Here is a 19,121-nt window from a genome sequence, read left to right on the forward strand (position 1 = left end):
CTTGCTTGATTTTAGGTGTACAACAACTTACCTTTTTAACATGTGTTTTTTCTCCTATAAATTCAATTGACATATTTTTAGTTTCTGACAAAATCACATTGAAAAATAGCTTCATTTTCAACTGTTTCCCCCTTTATGGCGCTTAGAGAAAACATTCATTAATAAATAAAGTTGTGTGAATCGAATTTTGGTGTTATATATGCAAGACTTGTTGTTAAGTTTTCACATCGAACTAAGGCCTTATAGGTACTAAGGCCTTATAGCATATGACCTTGGTTCGACATAATACTTTGATGACAGGCTTTGCATCTGTAACACCAAATACCTGAATATCACATAATTTTATTTTATCGATGAATGTTTTTTACTGGACAGGAAAATATAATAAAATGATAAAGATGTTTGCATACTTGAACGTGCGAGCAAGGTAAGCTAGATGTATTGATTAGGGTTAGGTAATATATTAATTTGATTTTTCATATTGCTCTTAAAATTTGATATTTATTACTCTTATAATTATTTTTGTCTAATTTGATATAAAGATCGAGTGCAAATATTTTAACATATAACAAGTCCAAATCTATATCCAATGAACATTGGACATAGAGATTGCAAACAAGTTCATGCAATTTAGAAGATTACCACCTTCATGGATCATTTGGATTAAAGATAAATTGTGCATAAATTAATGTGTATTGTAGAGATTGATGGTGTAAAAATTGTGATGTTTGAGATTAATAATATATAAATGCAATTATTACAAGAATTGTTTTGTTTACTTATTTTCAAAATGTTTAATACATGATAGTTAATTTGGCCATTTTAGTTACTTAATACATAAAATTTAGTATTAATTTTTGTATTTGTATTTCACCTTTTGTCTCGCCTAAGAATAAAACGCATATTCATGTATAACTTATACAAATATTATTTATGCAGACACTAAAAGTAACAACTATATAATCAATGCATTGTGTATTGCTAAATTTATGCAAGTACAAAAGGTAGTCAAGCCTACGCTAAATTGTATGGAAGTATTATAACTATAGTCAATAATAAAAGATTAATTATTAAGTAAATTTTCAAACAGAATAAATAAATATAAATATTTATATTTAATATAATGAACAAGTAAAAGTGAAGGTGAGTAATAATTACTTTATTACTAGTACTACAAATAATCACTATAGGAAGGAAATTTTCTAATTTAGGAAAATGTAATCAAGGATGTAAAATTTCTTATATTTTACTTGAAGTATATTTTAATTTCCTATTTTAGAAATTATGTAGATTTTAAAATATGCACGTAATTATATTTTTTTTAATTAAAAAAATGGCTTTACCAAATACCTTTTCATTGTCAGCATCCAAATCCCTAGTTAACTTTTCTTCATGTCAGCCCCATTTCTCCCTTTTTCCCGACCACCGATATGGGCGGCGCCACCGCATCTCCGCCGTACACGCGGCGGCGGAGCAAGAAAAATGGAGTCTTGGAAGTTGGAAAAACAAGAAGGCTCTGCAACTTCCTGAATACCCAAATGAAGAAAATCTTGAAATTGTGCTTAAGATTCTTGAATCAAACCCACCCCTTGTGTTTGCTGGTGAAGCAAGGAGTTTGGAGAAGAAGCTTGGTGAGGCTGCATTGGGGAAAGCTTTTTTGTTACAAGGTGGAGATTGTGCTGAGAGTTTTAAGGAATTTAATGCTAATAATATTCGTGATACTTTTAGGATTTTGCTTCAGATGAGTGTTGTTCTCATGTTTGGTGGAGAAGTTCCTGTGATTAAGGTAATAAAGATTTGATTTTTATGAACCCCATTTTCAAATTTTGTGTTTTGATGGACTTATATGTGTGTTATGATGTTTCTTAGTTCTCTTTTTTGTGTATTTGTGTGAAAATTGTATGTTTTGTATGCGTGTGTATATATATGTTGTGTGTGTGAGAGAGAGAGACTTTGAGTTAAGTGTTGCTTAGTGGTCAATGACGTGGTTGAGGGCTATGAGTATTTATGTTACAAAAATACTAGGTGATTCTTTCGATCTGTCCTAGTCTTAGTGGACAGAGTTACCTGGTACATGTTGCTGGTGGAAGGTGGAAGGTGGCAGGTATCTCCTGGAATTAGTGGATATGAGCGAAAGCTGGCCCGGACTCCACATTCGTAAAAAAAGAAGACGAGTGTATGAGACTTGTGAGTTGTGTAGATACATACATGTATTTGCTTTACTCAAGTGTTTTGAGTGTATGAGTTGTGGAATATCTAGGATCTTGAATAGGTGGAATGCATGTCATTATGATGAGTTTCTTGGTTGAAAAAAGATCATGACTGTAAGATTAAATTGTTTTATGGTTAATTGTAGGTTGGAAGAATGGCGGGTCAGTTTGCAAAACCAAGATCAGATCCGTTCGAGGAGATAAATGGAGTGAAGTTACCAAGTTACAAGGGTGACAATATCAATGGCGATACATTTGATGAGAAGTCAAGAATTCCAGATCCTCGTAGGCTTATTAGGGCCTACATGCAATCTGCTACGACTCTTAATCTTCTTAGAGCTTTTGCTACTGGAGGTTATGCTGCAATGCAGAGGGTTACTGAATGGAATCTTGATTTTGTGGAGAACAGTAAGCAAGGCGATAGGTATGAATATTGTAATCTTTAATGAAGGTCTACACAGATTCTATGTATTTTTTTGGACATTAAAATGCGATATTCGGAAAAAAAGTTGAAAAAAGGTGTTTGGAAATTGATATGTGTTTCGACATGCAATCAACTTGAAAAAAGTTGAAAGTTTATGAGTAGAAAAAGAAAATTCACTTGAAGATTTGGTCGAAATCACTTTTTAAACTCGAAACTTATGTTCAAAAAGGTTTTCAAAATATGAGTTCACTGGATAACCAAACATTGTTTTGAGTTTTTTTTTTTTAAAAAGCAAGTGAACATTTTGCACGGACAAACGTATCCTATGTCTTTTTCCGAGATGAAAATTTGGAAAGAGTTCCACGGTTATGCTTGATCTGTAGTACTTTTAACTCTATTCATTTTAATGACTTCTCAATTGTACTTGGGCCTGAAGTGCCAAGTTTTTGTCGTTACAACTTCAAATGTCAAATATTCTGCCGTGTAGTTTTGAGTCAAATATGTTGATATTGGGGAATGTTTTGCAGGTACCAAGAACTAGCTCATAGGGTTGATGAAGCCTTAGGATTCATGACTGCTGCTGGACTCACAGTTGACCACCCTATCATGTCAACAATTGATTTCTGGACATCCCATGAGTGCTTGCTTCTTCCTTACGAACAAGCACTTACAAGGGAGGATTCAACTTCTGGTCTTTTCTATGATTGTTCTGCTCACATGGTTTGGGTTGGGGAACGAACCAGGCAATTAGACGGTGCTCATGTCGAGTTTTTGAGAGGAGTAGCAAATCCGCTTGGCATAAAGGTATGGATAGCTGAAAGCAGTAAGTATTACTGATTAGCTTATTCGTTGCTCAGTGCAGTAGGTTCGACTTGTCTAAATACGAAATAAGAAGTAAAAGGAAAACAAAAATTTAGAACTTATGAATCTCCAATAATTCCATCGGTTATTATATATGTATATTTACCATTATAAATACAATTTCAGCTCCTTTTAACTCATTTGTGCTAATTTTGAGATCTTACGAGTTGTCTCAGCCAATGCTGTTTTGCCTGTTTATATGAGTTGCCTAAAGATGGAAGTTTTATTGCAGGTGAGCCAAAAGATGGATCCAAATGAACTAATTAAGCTCATTGACATCTTGAACCCTGCCAATAAGCCTGGAAGAATAACTGTAATTGCAAGAATGGGTGCTGAGAACACGAGAGTGAAACTTCCTCCCTTGGTCAGGGCAGTACGAGGAGCTGGTCAGACTGTGACGTGGGTTTGTGATCCAATGCACGGGAACACCATCAAGGCACCATGTGGACTGAAAACTCGTGCTTTCGATACAATCCTGGTATGTTTCATCTGTGCATCCTCTCTATGATTCTTGGGTAAAATCACTTTGGACAATGAAAGTTTTCTCAAGACTTGGGGTCTCCATTCATAGTGAAATAGATAGAAGTTGATGCTTCCCATGAAAATGAGAGATGCTTTTTGCTAGATATTAATCTGTTCAACAGCGTTTAGTAATAGATATTTGATTCCGTATAGTTTGAGGTTTAACTGGAAATGGTTTTATGAGGTTGAAACTTGAAAGTGTAATGTATTTTTCAGGCAGACTGCAATTTCAGTAGTTACTGTTTTTCGATCTCAAAGTTCAAAGCTTGTATCTGAATGTTATATTGTACTAAACTGGCAGGCTGAGGTCCTAGCTTTCTTCGATGTGCATGAGCAAGAAGGGAGCCATCCTGGTGGTATTCATCTAGAAATGACAGGGCAAAATGTGACTGAATGCATTGGCGGATCAAGAACAGTAACCTACGATGATTTGGGTTCACGCTACCACACACATTGTGATCCGAGACTGAATGCTTCTCAATCTCTTGAACTTTCCTTCAATGTAGCTGAACGACTAAGAAGACGAAGAATGACTACTCAACGCGTGTAGGCGTTTAGTCTGCAGTCTTGATCTCTTAGTATCCAATAAACTGAGTTACCATCCATCCCCTCATAGTAGTTTGAGTAGTGTTACTAGAACTTAAGTCTGAATAAATATAAGTGATTTTGATTAATGTTTTTATACACTTTTACTAATCTTTTTGACTTAGAAACTTGAAAAAGAAAATGAAGAGTTATTATATTTTCTGTTTTATATACCCTATGTGAATCCCACATATACAGAATACGAGAGACGTGTTGGGTATATAAGGAAGCAAGCCTTACAAGTTACACCCTTCCCCCTCTTTGTGTATATGTGGTTTCTCTCTAAAAGTAAAATATTGAAAATACTAGTAGTTGATAATAATTAGCTTAACAAATATTTTGTAGGTACTTATTACAAAAATGTGAATATCAGATTAATTTAGTTAAACATAATTATCTCCATAGTCACATGTATTTGGTCACATTATTGGTTAATGAAGTGACTAATATCCACTTATCTAAGTCCTAATCACATGATCACTAACCTAAGTATTTTTAGGTGTTAACTAATTTGCAAATGCCAGTTTTCTATTTTCTTGTGTTTGGAGAACATAACTTTATTTGATACGTGTTGCTTGTGATAGATAATACGTATCCTGTAAAATTAATCGGCGTATCCGTAAGCCGGCTCATACATATTGAAACCTTTTCAATGATTGAAAAGCCAAATAATTTAAAAGGGTAGTTAGATGATATATTCTTGGGATTATTCCAGATATGAGGACCATGACTCAACTGGTCCAAAAGACCTATCAACCACAAAGATACCTTATCAATCTTTATGATTTTATACTTTTTTTTTTTTTTAATATAATATGAATTAGGAGAATATTCGTAAATTGTCATTATAATAAATTTGATTATGCTTTATAGATATAGTTTGCATATTTATGGGTTGTAGCTATAGTTTAAGTTATCTCATTTATATAATTCGCGGGTGAATTTGTATAATTGAGCTATTTTTGTATAAATTCGAAATAAAGAACTGATACAAACACAAATAACTGAACTTTAAAACAGTTATACAAATTACATTATATAACAGTTATACACATTATACTATACAAATTTCGAATTATACAAATTCGAAACTTCAGCCCACATAATTATCATTAAATATTGATCGTGAGTGATAATTAGCAAAATATATATCTATGATAATTAATTAACTAGTATATGTTTGCCTAATCACGTAATTTTCACTATGAATTATGAAGGCAACTTTCTTGGTTTTAAGCAAAAAAATTTATTATGATTATTAATAATATAATAATAATAATTCAACATTGGAGAAATCTTCTTTATAGGACTGGCAAAATTTCATGCCAAAAAAAAAACGTGCTAATTATGACCCATTGGGGTGTAAAGTTTTGTCAGCACTATATTAACGAAAGATTTTTTCGGATTTTGCCTAAATTTAAATTTACTTTTCACAATCAAGAACGAAATACTTTTTTTTAAAAAAAGACATTATTTAAAATTCGAATTTGAAACCTCTAATTAAGGATGAATACATATTTATTATTCTATTACAATCCACATTGGTGGAGAATAAATATTCTAAATTCAAACAAATCTTAAGAAATACATACTTATTATATTCTCCAATCTCACTCCTTATATATTGTTCGAAAAATTATTTTATATAATAATTATATAGACATAAAATTTTAATAGAAATGATTGAATTTTCAAAAATTCACACTCGATACGATAGATTCACCCCTACCTACCTACCCTGTCCAAAAAATCTATGGAACTAATTATTACAACGTTGCAATATATTTAATCAATCAAATGTTTAGCTCAAAATGAAGGACACAATTCGTTGTCTTCTCTGGCAATGAAAAAGATGGGAGACACAAAAAGGACAAGAAAATTTGGACATCAACCACACTTCATTTTTTCGTATTCGTTTTGAGATTTAATTAATTTATATTTATTTTGTAAAATTTTATTTTGAAGAATAAACGTTTTCTTTATCAAAGATAACTATAATTTTATAAAACCTGAATTCAAGATCTTTAATTAAGATAAAAAGAAAACATATTTATCATTCTACTATAACTTTTTGGTATTCCTATAAAAACTCATAACCTAAAATCAACCTAAATATTCTATTGAACTAATTTAAGACTAACTATACCTAATGGAACATGTTCATAAAGATGATTGAATTGACGCAATATGTGATATTCATAAAAAAAAAACACTAGAGAGTAATTCTCTCTGCTATAACGTCTTTTCATTCAAACTTATCGTACTAGACTTGTATAGTAAGATTTATATTTCTTGTATGATTTGCAAGCTATTGCTTAAAAGCGAGTTTATCTAATACACAACCGATAATTAACGACTTGACAATATTATTAGAATCAAAACTAATATTTATTAATAATTGAGGTACCAAAAGTGAAATTATCACAAATGAGTTAAACAAAATACCAAACCGACTCTCCTATCTTTTGTGGTCCAATTTCACAACTTATTTACCAAAATGCCTCTCACAACTACCAATTCTACACCTACTCACCATAATCTCACTTGCAAAATAAAAAAAATACAATTTGATACACTAAGCTTTCGTTATGCATCGCTTAAAAAATGGTCGAAAAATAAGTATTTAAAATATTTCGTATCTAATCTTACTTATATTTTTGAAGAGCTTATTTTCACAATTTAAAACTCACGATATTCTAATCAATTACGTTAAGACTTTCGATAAATTATACTCACTCATTTCCTGAAAAGTTAGGTATATAAATATAAGCTTTCATTATGCATGTAATTTAGAAAATGATCGAAACATAGTAATTTATACCTAATCTTACTTAATTGATGAAAAGGATTATCAAATATATATTTTTATGATTACAGGACATTAACTTTATCAATTGCATCAAGACTGTCGATGGAATGTACACTCAAATTGCCCAAAAAGTTAGGAGTATAAATAATCCTAAAATGCCCCTTTAGATCTCCTCCTCCATTGATACCTCTTCCCCTTTCTCTCTCTAAAAAAGTTTGTCTTTTTTATAGTGAGAGAAAAAAGAGGATTCAAGAATCATCAAAAGCTAAAAAATAATCATGGCTTTATCAAACACCTTATCATTGTCATCATCAAAATCCCTTGTTCAATCTCATCTTCTCCATAACCCATTACCCCAACCTCGTCTTTCCCTTTTTCCGACCACCCAACATGGGCGGCGCCACCCCATCTCCGCCGTACATGCGGCGGAGACATCCAAGACTACAGTTAAGCAAGGAAAATGGAGTCTTGATAGCTGGAAAACCAAGAAAGCTTTGCAACTTCCTGAATACCCAGATGGGAAAGAGCTTGAATCTGTGCTTAAAACACTTGAAATGAATCCACCACTTGTGTTTGCTGGTGAGGCAAGGAGCTTGGAAGAGAAGCTTGGTGAGGCTGCATTGGGGAAAGCTTTTTTGTTACAAGGTGGAGATTGTGCTGAGAGTTTTAAGGAATTTAATGCCAATAATATTCGTGATACTTTTAGGATTTTGCTTCAGATGAGTGTTGTTCTTATGTTTGGTGGACAAGTTCCTGTGATTAAGGTAATAAATATTTGATTTTTATGAACCCCATTTTCAAATTCTGTGTTTTGATGTGCTAATATGCGTGTTTTGCTGATTGTTCCTGTGATTAAGGTGATAAAGATTTGATTTTTAAGACCCCAATTCCAAATTCTGTGTTTTGATGTGCTAATATGTGTGTTCTGCTGATTCTTGATTCTTATTTTTATGGGTCTGTGTGAAAATTGTGCTCCTATTGTACCTGTCATAGTGTAGTTTATGCTATATATTCTATGTCAAGCTAGAGTTCTGTTTGATATCTAGAGATTGTACAACTATAGTTGTTCCTACATAACTTGGTTCGTAAACTAAAGAAAACTCATACAGTTTTGATCTGAATGTGCATATATTTGCTATACTCAAGTGGATTGAGTTGTAGATTATTTAGGATCTTGAATAGATAAAACACAGATCATTATAATGAGCTTCTTGATTGAAAAAAGATCACGGCTTTAAGCTTAAATTGTTACATGGTTAATTGTAGGTTGGAAGAATGGCGGGTCAGTTTGCAAAACCAAGATCAGATCCGTTTGAGGAGATAAATGGAGTGAAGCTACCAAGTTACAAGGGTGACAATATCAATGGTGATACATTTGATGAGAAGTCAAGAATTCCGGATCCTCATAGGCTTATTAGGGCATACATGCAATCTGCTGCGACTCTTAATCTTCTTAGAGCTTTTGCTACTGGAGGTTATGCTGCAATGCAGCGGGTCACCGAATGGAATCTTGATTTTGTGGAGAACTGTGAGCAGGGAGATAGGTATGACAAATCACAATCTTTAATTAAGTTTTACTGCAGATTCTTTGCTTCAGCAGTCAATCTTGTTTTATGTTGCTGCCAAATGGCTTTTAGGAGATGAAAAATTGGAATGAGTTCCATGGTTATGCTTGGTGTATCATTTTAAAGACTTCGCCTGAAGTGTCCGGCTTTGTCGTGACGACATCGAGTGTCAATTTCAGTTGCATATTCAGCCATGAAGATTGGATTAATCAGACAATTTTAAGTCTAATATGTTTTATATTGGGGAATGATTTGCAGGTATCAGGAACTAGCTCACAGGGTTGATGAAGCCTTAGGATTCATGGCTGCTGCTGGACTCACTGTTGACCACCCTATCATGTCAACAACTGATTTCTGGACATCCCACGAGTGCTTGCTTCTTCCTTATGAACAAGCACTTACAAGGGAGGATTCAACTTCTGGTCTTTTCTATGATTGTTCTGCTCACATGGTTTGGGTTGGGGAAAGAACCAGGCAACTAGACGGTGCTCATGTTGAGTTTTTGAGAGGAGTTGCAAACCCTCTTGGCATAAAGGTATGGATAGCTTAAAGCAGTTGTAGTGCGATAGGCTAACATGAGTATTACTAATCAGCTTATTCATTGCTCAACGCATTAGGCTGCTCGACTTATCTAACAATGAAGGAAAATCTTAGTAGAGGAAAACAAAATTTAGAATTTATGCATCTCTAATCATTCCTTTTACTTTCTGATTTCCCCTTATCTTCTTGGCGCATAGATTTGAACTCACCAATTTTCACTCTTAAGCAAGAATCTTACCATTAAACCAAAATGTGAGACCCATTTCCATGCGTAACCTTCTAAAGCACACCACATTTATGTTTTATAAAATTCTTAATTGTGCCTTGGAGTTGGACATCTATGGTGACTGAGAAATATAAGCTGTGGCTATGATTTCTTCATTTATGCCTGATGTATCTATCTAAGCACCATTTTATGTTTACCTCTCGTAATATTAATCAAAATGATTTACCTGTTATTGTACATATGTATATTTACCATTATAAATGCATTTTCAGCTCCTTTTAACTCAGTTGTGCTAATTTTGAGATCTTACCCAGTTTCCTTAGCCAATGCTGTTTATGTTAGTTGCCTAAAGATGGAGGTTTTGTTGCAGGTGAGTCAAAAAATGGATCCAAATGAGCTAATTAAGCTCATTGACATCCTGAACCCTGCCAATAAGCCTGGAAGAATAACTGTAATTGTTAGAATGGGTGCTGAGAACATGAGAGTGAAACTTTCCCACTTGGTCAGGGCAGTACGAGGAGCTGGTCAGATTGTGACATGGGTTTGTGATCCAATGCACGGGAATACCATCAAGGCACCATGTGGACTCAAAACCCGTGCTTTCGATTCAATCCTGGTATGTTTCATCTCTGCATCCTTTTTATGATTCTTAGAAGTTATATGGATAGAGGTGGCTGCTTCCCCATGAAACGAGAGATGTTTCTGCTAGATATTGACCTGTTCAGAGACTCTTAGTAGAAAGTGTATGTACATGTGCTTGCCTGGTGGTAGATTGTTTGAGGCTTAATGCCACAATAAAAACTGAAAATAATTTTATGTGGTTGAAAGTGTCTTGTTTTAGACAGACTGAGATTTCAGTAGTTTCTATTTTTTCATCTAAAAGTTTAATGTTCATATCTGAATGTCATGATGTGCTAAACTGTCAGGCTGAGGTCCGAGCTTTCTTCGATGTGCATGAGCAAGAAGGAAGCTACCCTGGTGGTATTCACCTAGAAATGACAGGGCAAAATGTGACTGAGTGCATTGGTGGATCACGAACAGTAACCTATGACGATTTGGGCTCTCGCTACCACACTCATTGTGACCCAAGATTGAATGCTTCTCAGTCTCTTGAACTTTCCTTCATCGTAGCTGAGAGACTAAGAAGACGAAGAATGTCCACTCAACGTCTGTAGGCTTATCTATTTTACCTGTACTTTTTTAGTATGGATTCTTGTTCTCTTGGTATCCAATAACTTATATATGTGGCCTCTGGCCATTTGAGCTGCTGTTTGGATCCAATGTTGAACATGTTAACTAATAAACATGGCAGAGCAACTTGCCTATGAGGTAAATAGGTTTCCCGCAGAGATCAAAGGGGAAATGAACATCAAGTAATTAGTCGATTTATCCGGTATCTGTTCTGTTTATTTTAGTTTGGATTGTAAGTCGAGGGTATAAGGGTGTTCTTTTTCTTTCCTTGATGTATGAATGATACTTTGAGATACTGGTTTTGCTGTTTTAGTCTAATGTGTTTGCCTACCTTGTCTGTTTTAGTCTAATGTGTTTGCCTACCTTGTCAAGTTTTTCTCATCTTACTGTGATTTAGATTATACTTAACAATTTCTTCCCTAATTGTTGATGGCCAATTAAGTTTGCTACACAGCAATATAGATACCATATGAACATAAATTACTAATACAACAACAAACTCAATACAATCTCATAGGTGGATTTGGAGAGGATAGCGTGTACGTACACCTTAGTCCTATAGCTCTCAAGTCGTTTAGTTTATGAACCAAGTTATGTGGGAACACACGACTCTTCAGAAGGTAATTTTAATGTGGTCGATTTCCCTTCTTGTGCAATCAGTTTCACGAGTTATCTTTCATGTACAACCAACCAAACGTTGAGCATGTGTGTACACTTTACCTTCCTCAAACCTCACATGTGAGATTACACTGGGTTTGTTGTTGTTTGTACAACCAACCAAACATTGAACCATAACATACGCGGAATGTTATGCTGTGAATATCATTTTTTGTTAATATGGTAAACTGAATAACCTCTCAACATCCAGCAGGATCATTCTAGTGTTGAGCAAGAGATTTTGACCAAGTTCAAATGCAAATAGGAAGCATAAACTTATGCTAGATAAGCTACTACAATGTCTCAACCAAAACCTAAATGATACATTAGAAAAAAAATTTGAAATGGGTGGTCTCCAGATGATAGCATCAGTATTTAATTATGATTCTAGTGTCTGCATTCATCAGATTTTGGCATCTTTTAATAGTAAGACATGAATCTCCCAGGCCTCCTGAACCTTGGAACTTTTCTGCAAACACGCGAAATAGTAAAAAAGAGGTTGTATAACAGGGCTGTGAAAGGTTTTGAGATAATCAAAATTCTCACCCGTATCCATATGGAGAGTAGAAAATGGGGGCTGCATAAGGCCTTCTAGATCTGTAACCTCCTAAGTATGGATTGAAGCGCCCTGGGCGGAATTGCTTCATCCCTGGAACATTAGTCCTCTTGGGCATTACCTGTAAATTTGAAAGAGCAGCAGCATTAGAAGCTATGCACCACAAACACAAATACCAGAGGTATGATGAAGAACTGGGCATAAAGACGATATTTTTTAATTGGGAGGGGAAATACACCATACAACAGGATCATTTTACTATATGACCAAAAATATGCCAATAATGTACTCCCTCATGCGTCTCAACTGTTGCAATATATATATGCTACCTCCCACCAACAGATATACTAGGTAACTCTGCCGCCTAGGCTTATGCAGAAAGGGAAAAAATCACCTTATGTTTCTTGTAGCCGGTTGGAATTTGAACCCTAGTCTCCCAGAGTTCTCGTCCCATTTCATTACCTCAAATTTTATAAGCCATAAATGTAACTCGATGAAAAGATGACTTGAATATCTAAAAATATCATAACTATGTACATCAGAGTCTCAATTTTTTATTTTTTTTTGGAAGGGAGTTTAAATCTACCACAATATAAAGAAGTTCAACATGATTTTTCTTAGGATCGGAGCCAACTTATCTTTGAATTCCTTATAGAAGTCTCATGCTCCTCTTCTTGAAGTATTTCAAACGAATTTTTGAAGGATAGTCATTTTAAGATATAAACAACATAATGCAAACATCAGCAAGACACCTCAACAAATAACAGCAAGATCTTTTTAACTTGATTAACATTACACATAATAAACAGATAGGCCAGTTCAAGTTTCTTGCAAATCGTTGCTCCTGATTTTCCTGTTTTTGTATGTTTTCACTGCTTTATCTTCTTTTCCCATTTTGATCAGATGAAGAAATTCTATCCACGTAAAAGAAACGAATTTTACCTTCAACTGACGTCCATGCAGTTCAGACTCATTCAGCTGGAGTGCCTCCTGGATAGCTTCTTGTTCAATGAATTCCACATATGCAAAACCTTTGGGTTGGCCAAATTTATCAGTAAGAATGGTAACCCGATTGACAGTACCACATGCCTGGAAATGCTGCTGAACTTCCTCTGGAGTGCATGCATAGTCAACCTGTCAAATCAACATGAAGTACAAGCTCGTTAGAAACATTAGTCGTTATTGCATCAGACATTGTTGAGTAGGGACTTGACAACTTAAGCAACGGAAAGCTAATTTTTTTGCAAGGTTTGAATATTGTAAAAACTAATTCTCTAATCTTTAAGCAGCAGCAAACAAAAATTGGATCAGTGACATCCTTCGTGGAAGAAAATAATTGTTTTGAGCTCCAGGGCATTCTAAGTTTTAACTACAAAGAGAATGTCCATCCAGCACAATAAACCCCCTACCTTGGCTGTGCAACAACTCTTATGCTTCACGCTATCTATTGGGACACTATCCGAAAAAATTATCTGTCATAGCAACATCTACACCCGATAAAGCCCAATCAGACTGAATAGAAAGTAAGGCTGAATACAAAGTAATGACACCTCACCAAAACAGGCTTAATCAGCCAGTCAGACCTGAATACCACCATCCACCAGCTGCCAGCAGCAATCAGACTCGGCAACTAGAATTTGCATGGCAGTGACTAGGCTCTGCGACTTACAGAAAAATAGTCTTCTCGCTAGAGTTGAATCTAATGTACAAATACTCCAGAACAAAGTGATTTTCAGAATTCTTTCATATTACAACCCCATATATTTTTTTCCATGTTCTGTCTTTTTCTTTTTCTATGCCTCAAAGGGTTTTTCCAATTCTATCTTTTTTCAATGGGGACTTCGCTTTTTTTTTTTTTTTTTTTTTGGTAATCTATTTTCATGACTTTTCATCTTTCTTTCTTTTTTTCATTCTTTTTTCGATTAAAACTTTTCCACAAGTCAAACATGCAGTTACAAATGCTGCCTAAGTGAAACATATGTAAGATCTGAACTACTCTTGTCCACCATCAAAAAAATTGGTAAGAATGCCACTGCATTCAGAACACTGAATGTCCCTGCGATCATAGTGAGAGAAAGTCAAAGCTGGCTCTCAGAAGTATCAAAACCAAACCAAGATGAAGACAGCATTAAGAGAAGAACTGAACTTCCCAATAACAAGAAAATAAAATGAGAAGGAAAAATAAAACAAAAAAAGATAATGATACCGTTATTGCGCACAACAAATTTCTCTTGTATCCGGTAGAATCCCAACAACTTAAGGGTCGTTGAGTTCACATACTAGTTGTGCAGAGCTTATAGTGTCGGAATTATTTATGTGTTGATTAATAATGAAATGATTGTTATGAAGGATTAATAATGAGGAGATTGTTATACATGACTTATACTTTTAACGGGGCCTTTTTATCTTTAAATAGCTTAATCCTGTAATTGCTACTACATGTTTTGTTATTCCACATTTTATCCAACATAACATAATATAGAGATTTCTGCATAAATACACCAACCAGACGACCCCTTCGGTTAGTCTAAGATATATCAATGAAAAGGATAAGAGGTGCATGAAAAAAGGTCCAGATGAAGTTAGATAATTCATAATTTCATGCAATTATGGTGTTGAACCACACAGGTAATATACAGTAATTTCACGCAATAATGAACTCGCTCCATTAGAAAATCAAACAGATAAATAACTAACAAGCATAGATCAAGTTCTACAGAAACATGTTCAGCATAGCATGTCTGAAACATCAATCAGCAGTTGAACATTACGGATTTCTGGTTCTTACATTGCCAACAAATATTGATCTTGAATCAACTTCCTCCCGGTTTTCCTGTGAAGCAGCTGTACTTGCAGGATCTGCTAATCCAATGATTGGCAAAAAGGATCCCATTAGAATAGGACAAAGTAAAAATACACCTTTCAATTTTTTTCTAAAAACAATACAGTGATAACTAAGAACATTATTAACAGACTAGCCAACAAATCATAGGTTAAAAAAGGACAGAATGAAATACGTCGATTTATATTGCATGCATAAAATTGGTTAAACAAAAAACTTACAAATGGAAGAATCCATTTAATGCTATTTACATGGAAACACAATTGAAATGCTGAAATTTGGCTAGAGTCAAATAAAACAAGACATAATTTTTAGCAAAAGCCTACTGGCAACAGATGCCCCATGTTCTTCATGGATCTAGGAGTTCCACCCTCCCCCACAGTTCATTTGTGGGTAGAGGTGGAGTTGTCACTGAAACCATAGCTGTCATAGTTACCGGGTTCACAATTTATATATGTGTGTGTGTGTGTGTGTGTGTGTGTGTGTGTGTGTGTGTGTTTGTATGTGTATATATTTAATGGATTTCCTAATACAAATACATAATTTAACAAAACTACTGGGTTCATCCGAAGTACGAACTCATAACTAATATTCTCCCTCCGCCCTTGGGTAGGGTGGTCAATTTAGAGGGTGTCAACATAGCTCCAATGTGACCCTGCCCGAAGAAAACTTTAAGATATTGAAGTACCCTCTTGTCCATGCTACTAGTTTTCTCACTGATACTAAGATTTTAAAAAGTCCCATCAAGATAAATTGAATTGATAACCGACAAATATCCTACAGAGACCTGCATTTTAAGCACTTATATGTTAAACATTGATACTTTAACAAGTTATTAGGTCAAGGAAGAAGCACATCCAACCATACAGCAAGAATAGACAAAGAATCTTCAGAGGCAGAGGCGGTGGATGCTACCGCAGCCACAGGAATTTTTTAACACCCTATATATAAACCCCACACACTCCAACCAAATCCACATTCAAGGATCAGCTGATCCTCTAGATTTAACAAGTGTCATCAATAAGCGACAACAATAGTCACTTATAGTATCGTCTGCTTCATTTTATATGAAACTTAAAATTCTCAGTCATGTTTCTAAATTTGGAAGCTCTTTTAGATTTAAACTTCTTATTTTTTACACAATGATATACTCTCTTATAACCATAGAAATGTCATGGCATGTTTAAGACCATAAGTTCTAAGGTAACTTATGTTATATGCCAAAAGGCCTTGAAAATCCAATAAATGTTCAAACAGCAGAAACACAAGTTCTCCTCCGAAACCAAGAAAGACAAAAGCTCCCTGATCAATTAAGATAACAATACCTAAAAGATCACAACTTTGGTTAAAAAGAGCAAAACAATGTTCAATTTCTGAAAACCCAATGAAATTTCAGATAGCAAGAACTCGAAGCAAAGACGAAAGATCATTGGATCAATTAAGATGTCAAATATTCCAAAGATCAAAACTTTCTACTACAAGAACAAAATAACATCCATAGCTTAAAAATCCAATAAACATTTAGATTAGAGAAACACAACTACTCCTACCAAAACAAGAAAAACAATTTTTTTAGTTCAATTAAGATGGCAATTGGCAAAAACCCAAAGATAACAACTTCGCCAAAAACAGCAAAACAATATCCAACTGTTAAGAACCCAATAAAAGTTCAAATACCACTATACCAGAAACACAAGTTCTCCAGAAAAACCAAGAAAGACAAAAGATTTATGATCAATTATGATGGCAATAACCCAAAGATAAGAACTTCGTCAAAAACAGCGAAACAATATCCAATTATTGACAAACTCATTGAAGTTCAAATACCACTATACCAGCAACACAAATACCTCAATTGCAATTGCATAATACCTCAAAGATCACAACTTTTATCAACAAAAGCAAAAACAATATCCAACACTTGAGAACCAATAAACTTAACATAAATACTAATCAAATAGAAAGAAATTTCAAAACAGAAGACCTTGGACAGCACATAACACAATATCCAATTGTTGAAAGACTCATTTAAAGTTCAAATACCACTATAACAGAAACACAAATACCTCAAAGATCACAACTTTAGCAAAACAAAATCCAACACTTGAAAACCCAATAAACATAACATCAATACTCATCAAAAACCCAAAAACACAATTGTGAAAAACTAATAAAAAAACAAGAAATTTCAAAAAAGGACAACCTTGAACAGAACCCATCTCCTTCTCAACCTTAGCCTGCATCTCCCTAAGAGCTGCAGCTTCATCTTCCATCTCCTTCAATCTCTTCTTCATCTCATCCAATTCCTTCAATACCCCACACAATAAAACAAAAACCCCATCATCAATAACATCCCAAAATTCATATCAAATGCTTCTATCTACCCTCCACTTTTATCAACAAATTAAGAAAATACAGTAACAAGAACTGTCAGAGAACAACCTTAACAGCGTCATCATCGGCGGTGGCCATGTCCACGTCAGCACCGTGAGGTTCCATGTCACCTTCAATGGGGATTTCACCACCATAAACTTCATGCTCTTCTTCATCCATTCTCTCCGGGGGAATTCCGGCAGAACAGATTATACGACGCCGTTTTATATGCTTTGTCCCAAATCCCTCCAATGGGCTTAATTTTTACAATTGGACCTTGTTGGGCCAATTAAGTGCATTATTTAAGTTTTTGTCACTATATTTCGATAAACCGACTTCGATGCCTTTATTGAAGTGATAAACTTTGATGATGTATTTTTTTTCGTTGGAATTATTTGATTGAATCCTTAATGATGGTAAAACAATAATCGAATTAATTAGCATTGTAATTGATCTAAGATAGATAGAACTGACTAAGACTTGTTTCGACTCAATTAATAGAATTGTTACTGAAGAGTTATTGATGGTGAAATTACAATTGTTACTGAATATGAAAGAGGTTAAATGAAATGGAATCAAATTAATAGGATTAGATTCATCTTTTAATGATTGTTGAAGTGAAAGAACGAAATTAAGGATTGATTCGCTACTGATTTCACATCTCTATAGATGCTTTGTTTTAAAACTCTTTTCTAGGAGCTTCCACCACTTTTTGCTTCCTTGATGATTTTAACCTACAATCTCAAGGTTGGAGGTGGAGTGTGTTTACTATCCGACGTTCCTTCAATCTTGTGTTGATATATTTTTTCGAAAAGAAGGATAATGACAAAAAAAAGACTATTAATCGAGAATCAAGGTTAATTTTACGTATGATCACTTAAAAAATATTATATACAGAGTGAATTTTTAAAAGTACAATGAATTCAATAATAAAAATTTATATTTGTTCATTGTTTGGACTAGAAGGGGAAAAAACATAAATAACATAAATAGTATTCTCTTCAAAGAGTGCTTCCACAATAGCCAGGAAAAAAAAAGATTGTATCAATCCTCACTAAATAAGTTTAGTTTTATTTTGAGTCGAGTGTCTGTTGAAATAACTTCTTTATTCTTAAAAGTAAAAATATAATTTGCATAGATTTTATCTTTTCCGAGGATAGATGGCTGTTGGTGTTGTGACTAACCACGTTTAGTTATTTTAATTTTTAAGTCGAAAATATATTACATTAAAAATGATTTTTAGCGGCAATTAACTAACGGCGATAGCTTAATTGCCACTAAATATGTACTTTTAGAGGTAATTAGCACTCTTTGTATATGTTCCTAAAGCCTTTAGCGACATTAGATCCAATGACAATTAACTAATACTAATAAAGACTTTAACACTCATTGTTAATGTGTATATTTATTGCCGCTAAAAAGTGTTTTTATTGTAGTGATAAGGCATATATACAAGTTATCCCATAGGTGGTTATTTTTAGGTAAACTACCTTTACGTGCAGTTATAATTCAAAATTTCAAACATATATATAACAATATATTTCTGAGTATTTTTCTGTTTTATTTTGTTTGTACAATAGTGTGATGAACACATGTAGTTGAATCATGTGTTCGATGCGTTTGAGTTTTGCTTTTATATATGAGAGAGAGTTTGAGGTTGAAGCAAGCACGTCTTTGTTGACGTGTCTGCTTCAACACAATGATAAAAATTATTTCTTCTATTATATTTTAATATAATTAGTGTATAATTTTTTTGAAAT

General features: G+C 34.0%; 2 protein-coding genes across 7 annotated transcripts; one reads left to right on the forward strand and one right to left on the reverse strand.

The window, feature by feature from the left end:
- The first annotated feature begins 1,222 nt into the window (after positions 1–1,222).
- LOC125845197 (phospho-2-dehydro-3-deoxyheptonate aldolase 2, chloroplastic) lies at positions 1,223–11,270 on the forward strand. Of its 5 annotated transcripts, none has more exons than XM_049524648.1 (5): positions 1,223–1,786; positions 2,357–2,634; positions 3,162–3,438; positions 10,113–10,358; positions 10,669–11,270. In XM_049524648.1, the coding sequence occupies exons 1-5, from the start codon at positions 1,301–1,303 to the stop codon at positions 10,915–10,917; spliced, it is 1,536 nt and encodes a 511-aa protein (XP_049380605.1). In that variant the 5' UTR covers positions 1,223–1,300; the 3' UTR covers positions 10,918–11,270. The 5 variants fall into 5 exon arrangements, with proteins under 5 accessions (XP_049380605.1, XP_049380606.1, XP_049380607.1 ...); XM_049524649.1 differs by lacking the exons at positions 10,113–10,358; positions 10,669–11,270 and adding exons at positions 3,728–3,973; positions 4,319–4,738; XM_049524650.1 differs by lacking the exons at positions 2,357–2,634; positions 3,162–3,438 and adding exons at positions 8,678–8,955; positions 9,235–9,511 and having other exon boundaries at positions 1,592–1,786.
- Positions 11,271–11,741: 471 nt separating this feature from the next.
- On the reverse strand, positions 11,742–17,633 carry LOC125845217 (polyadenylate-binding protein 2-like). Of its 2 annotated transcripts, none has more exons than XM_049524677.1 (6): positions 17,431–17,633; positions 17,192–17,294; positions 14,935–15,005; positions 13,089–13,280; positions 12,137–12,267; positions 11,742–12,059 (listed from the first exon to the last, which is right to left on the reverse strand). In XM_049524677.1, exons 1-6 carry the CDS (start codon positions 17,539–17,541, stop codon positions 12,011–12,013), a joined length of 657 nt encoding a protein of 218 aa, XP_049380634.1. In that variant the 5' UTR covers positions 17,542–17,633; the 3' UTR covers positions 11,742–12,010. The 2 variants fall into 2 exon arrangements, with proteins under 2 accessions (XP_049380634.1, XP_049380633.1); XM_049524676.1 differs by having other exon boundaries at positions 14,935–15,008; positions 17,431–17,580.
- Between the last annotated feature and the right edge of the window lie 1,488 nt (positions 17,634–19,121).

The sequence above is a fragment of the Solanum stenotomum genome, chromosome 11 (assembly GCF_019186545.1).
Source record: "Solanum stenotomum isolate F172 chromosome 11, ASM1918654v1, whole genome shotgun sequence".
In the NCBI taxonomy this organism is placed as follows: Eukaryota; Viridiplantae; Streptophyta; class Magnoliopsida; order Solanales; family Solanaceae; genus Solanum; species Solanum stenotomum.

Excerpts from the sequence above, each read along its gene's own strand:
- LOC125845197 (XM_049524648.1), top strand. The coding sequence starts at position 1,301 with ATGCACGTAATTATATTTTTTTTAATTAAAAAAATGGCTTTACCAAAT. Across the intron at positions 2,635-3,161 it reads AACAGTAAGCAAGGCGATAG|GTACCAAGAACTAGCTCATA; the intron begins GTATGAATATTG and ends AATGTTTTGCAG. Across the intron at positions 10,359-10,668 it reads GTGCTTTCGATTCAATCCTG|GCTGAGGTCCGAGCTTTCTT; the intron begins GTATGTTTCATC and ends CTAAACTGTCAG.
- LOC125845217 (XM_049524676.1), bottom strand. The coding sequence starts at position 17,541 with ATGGATGAAGAAGAGCATGAAGTTTATGGTGGTGAAATCCCCATTGAA. Across the intron at positions 15,009-17,191 it reads GGAGATGGGTTCTGTTCAAG|CAGATCCTGCAAGTACAGCT; the intron begins GTTGTCCTTTTT and ends TCATTGGATTAG. Across the intron at positions 12,060-12,136 it reads TACTCTCCATATGGATACGG|AAAAGTTCCAAGGTTCAGGA; the intron begins GTGAGAATTTTG and ends GCGTGTTTGCAG.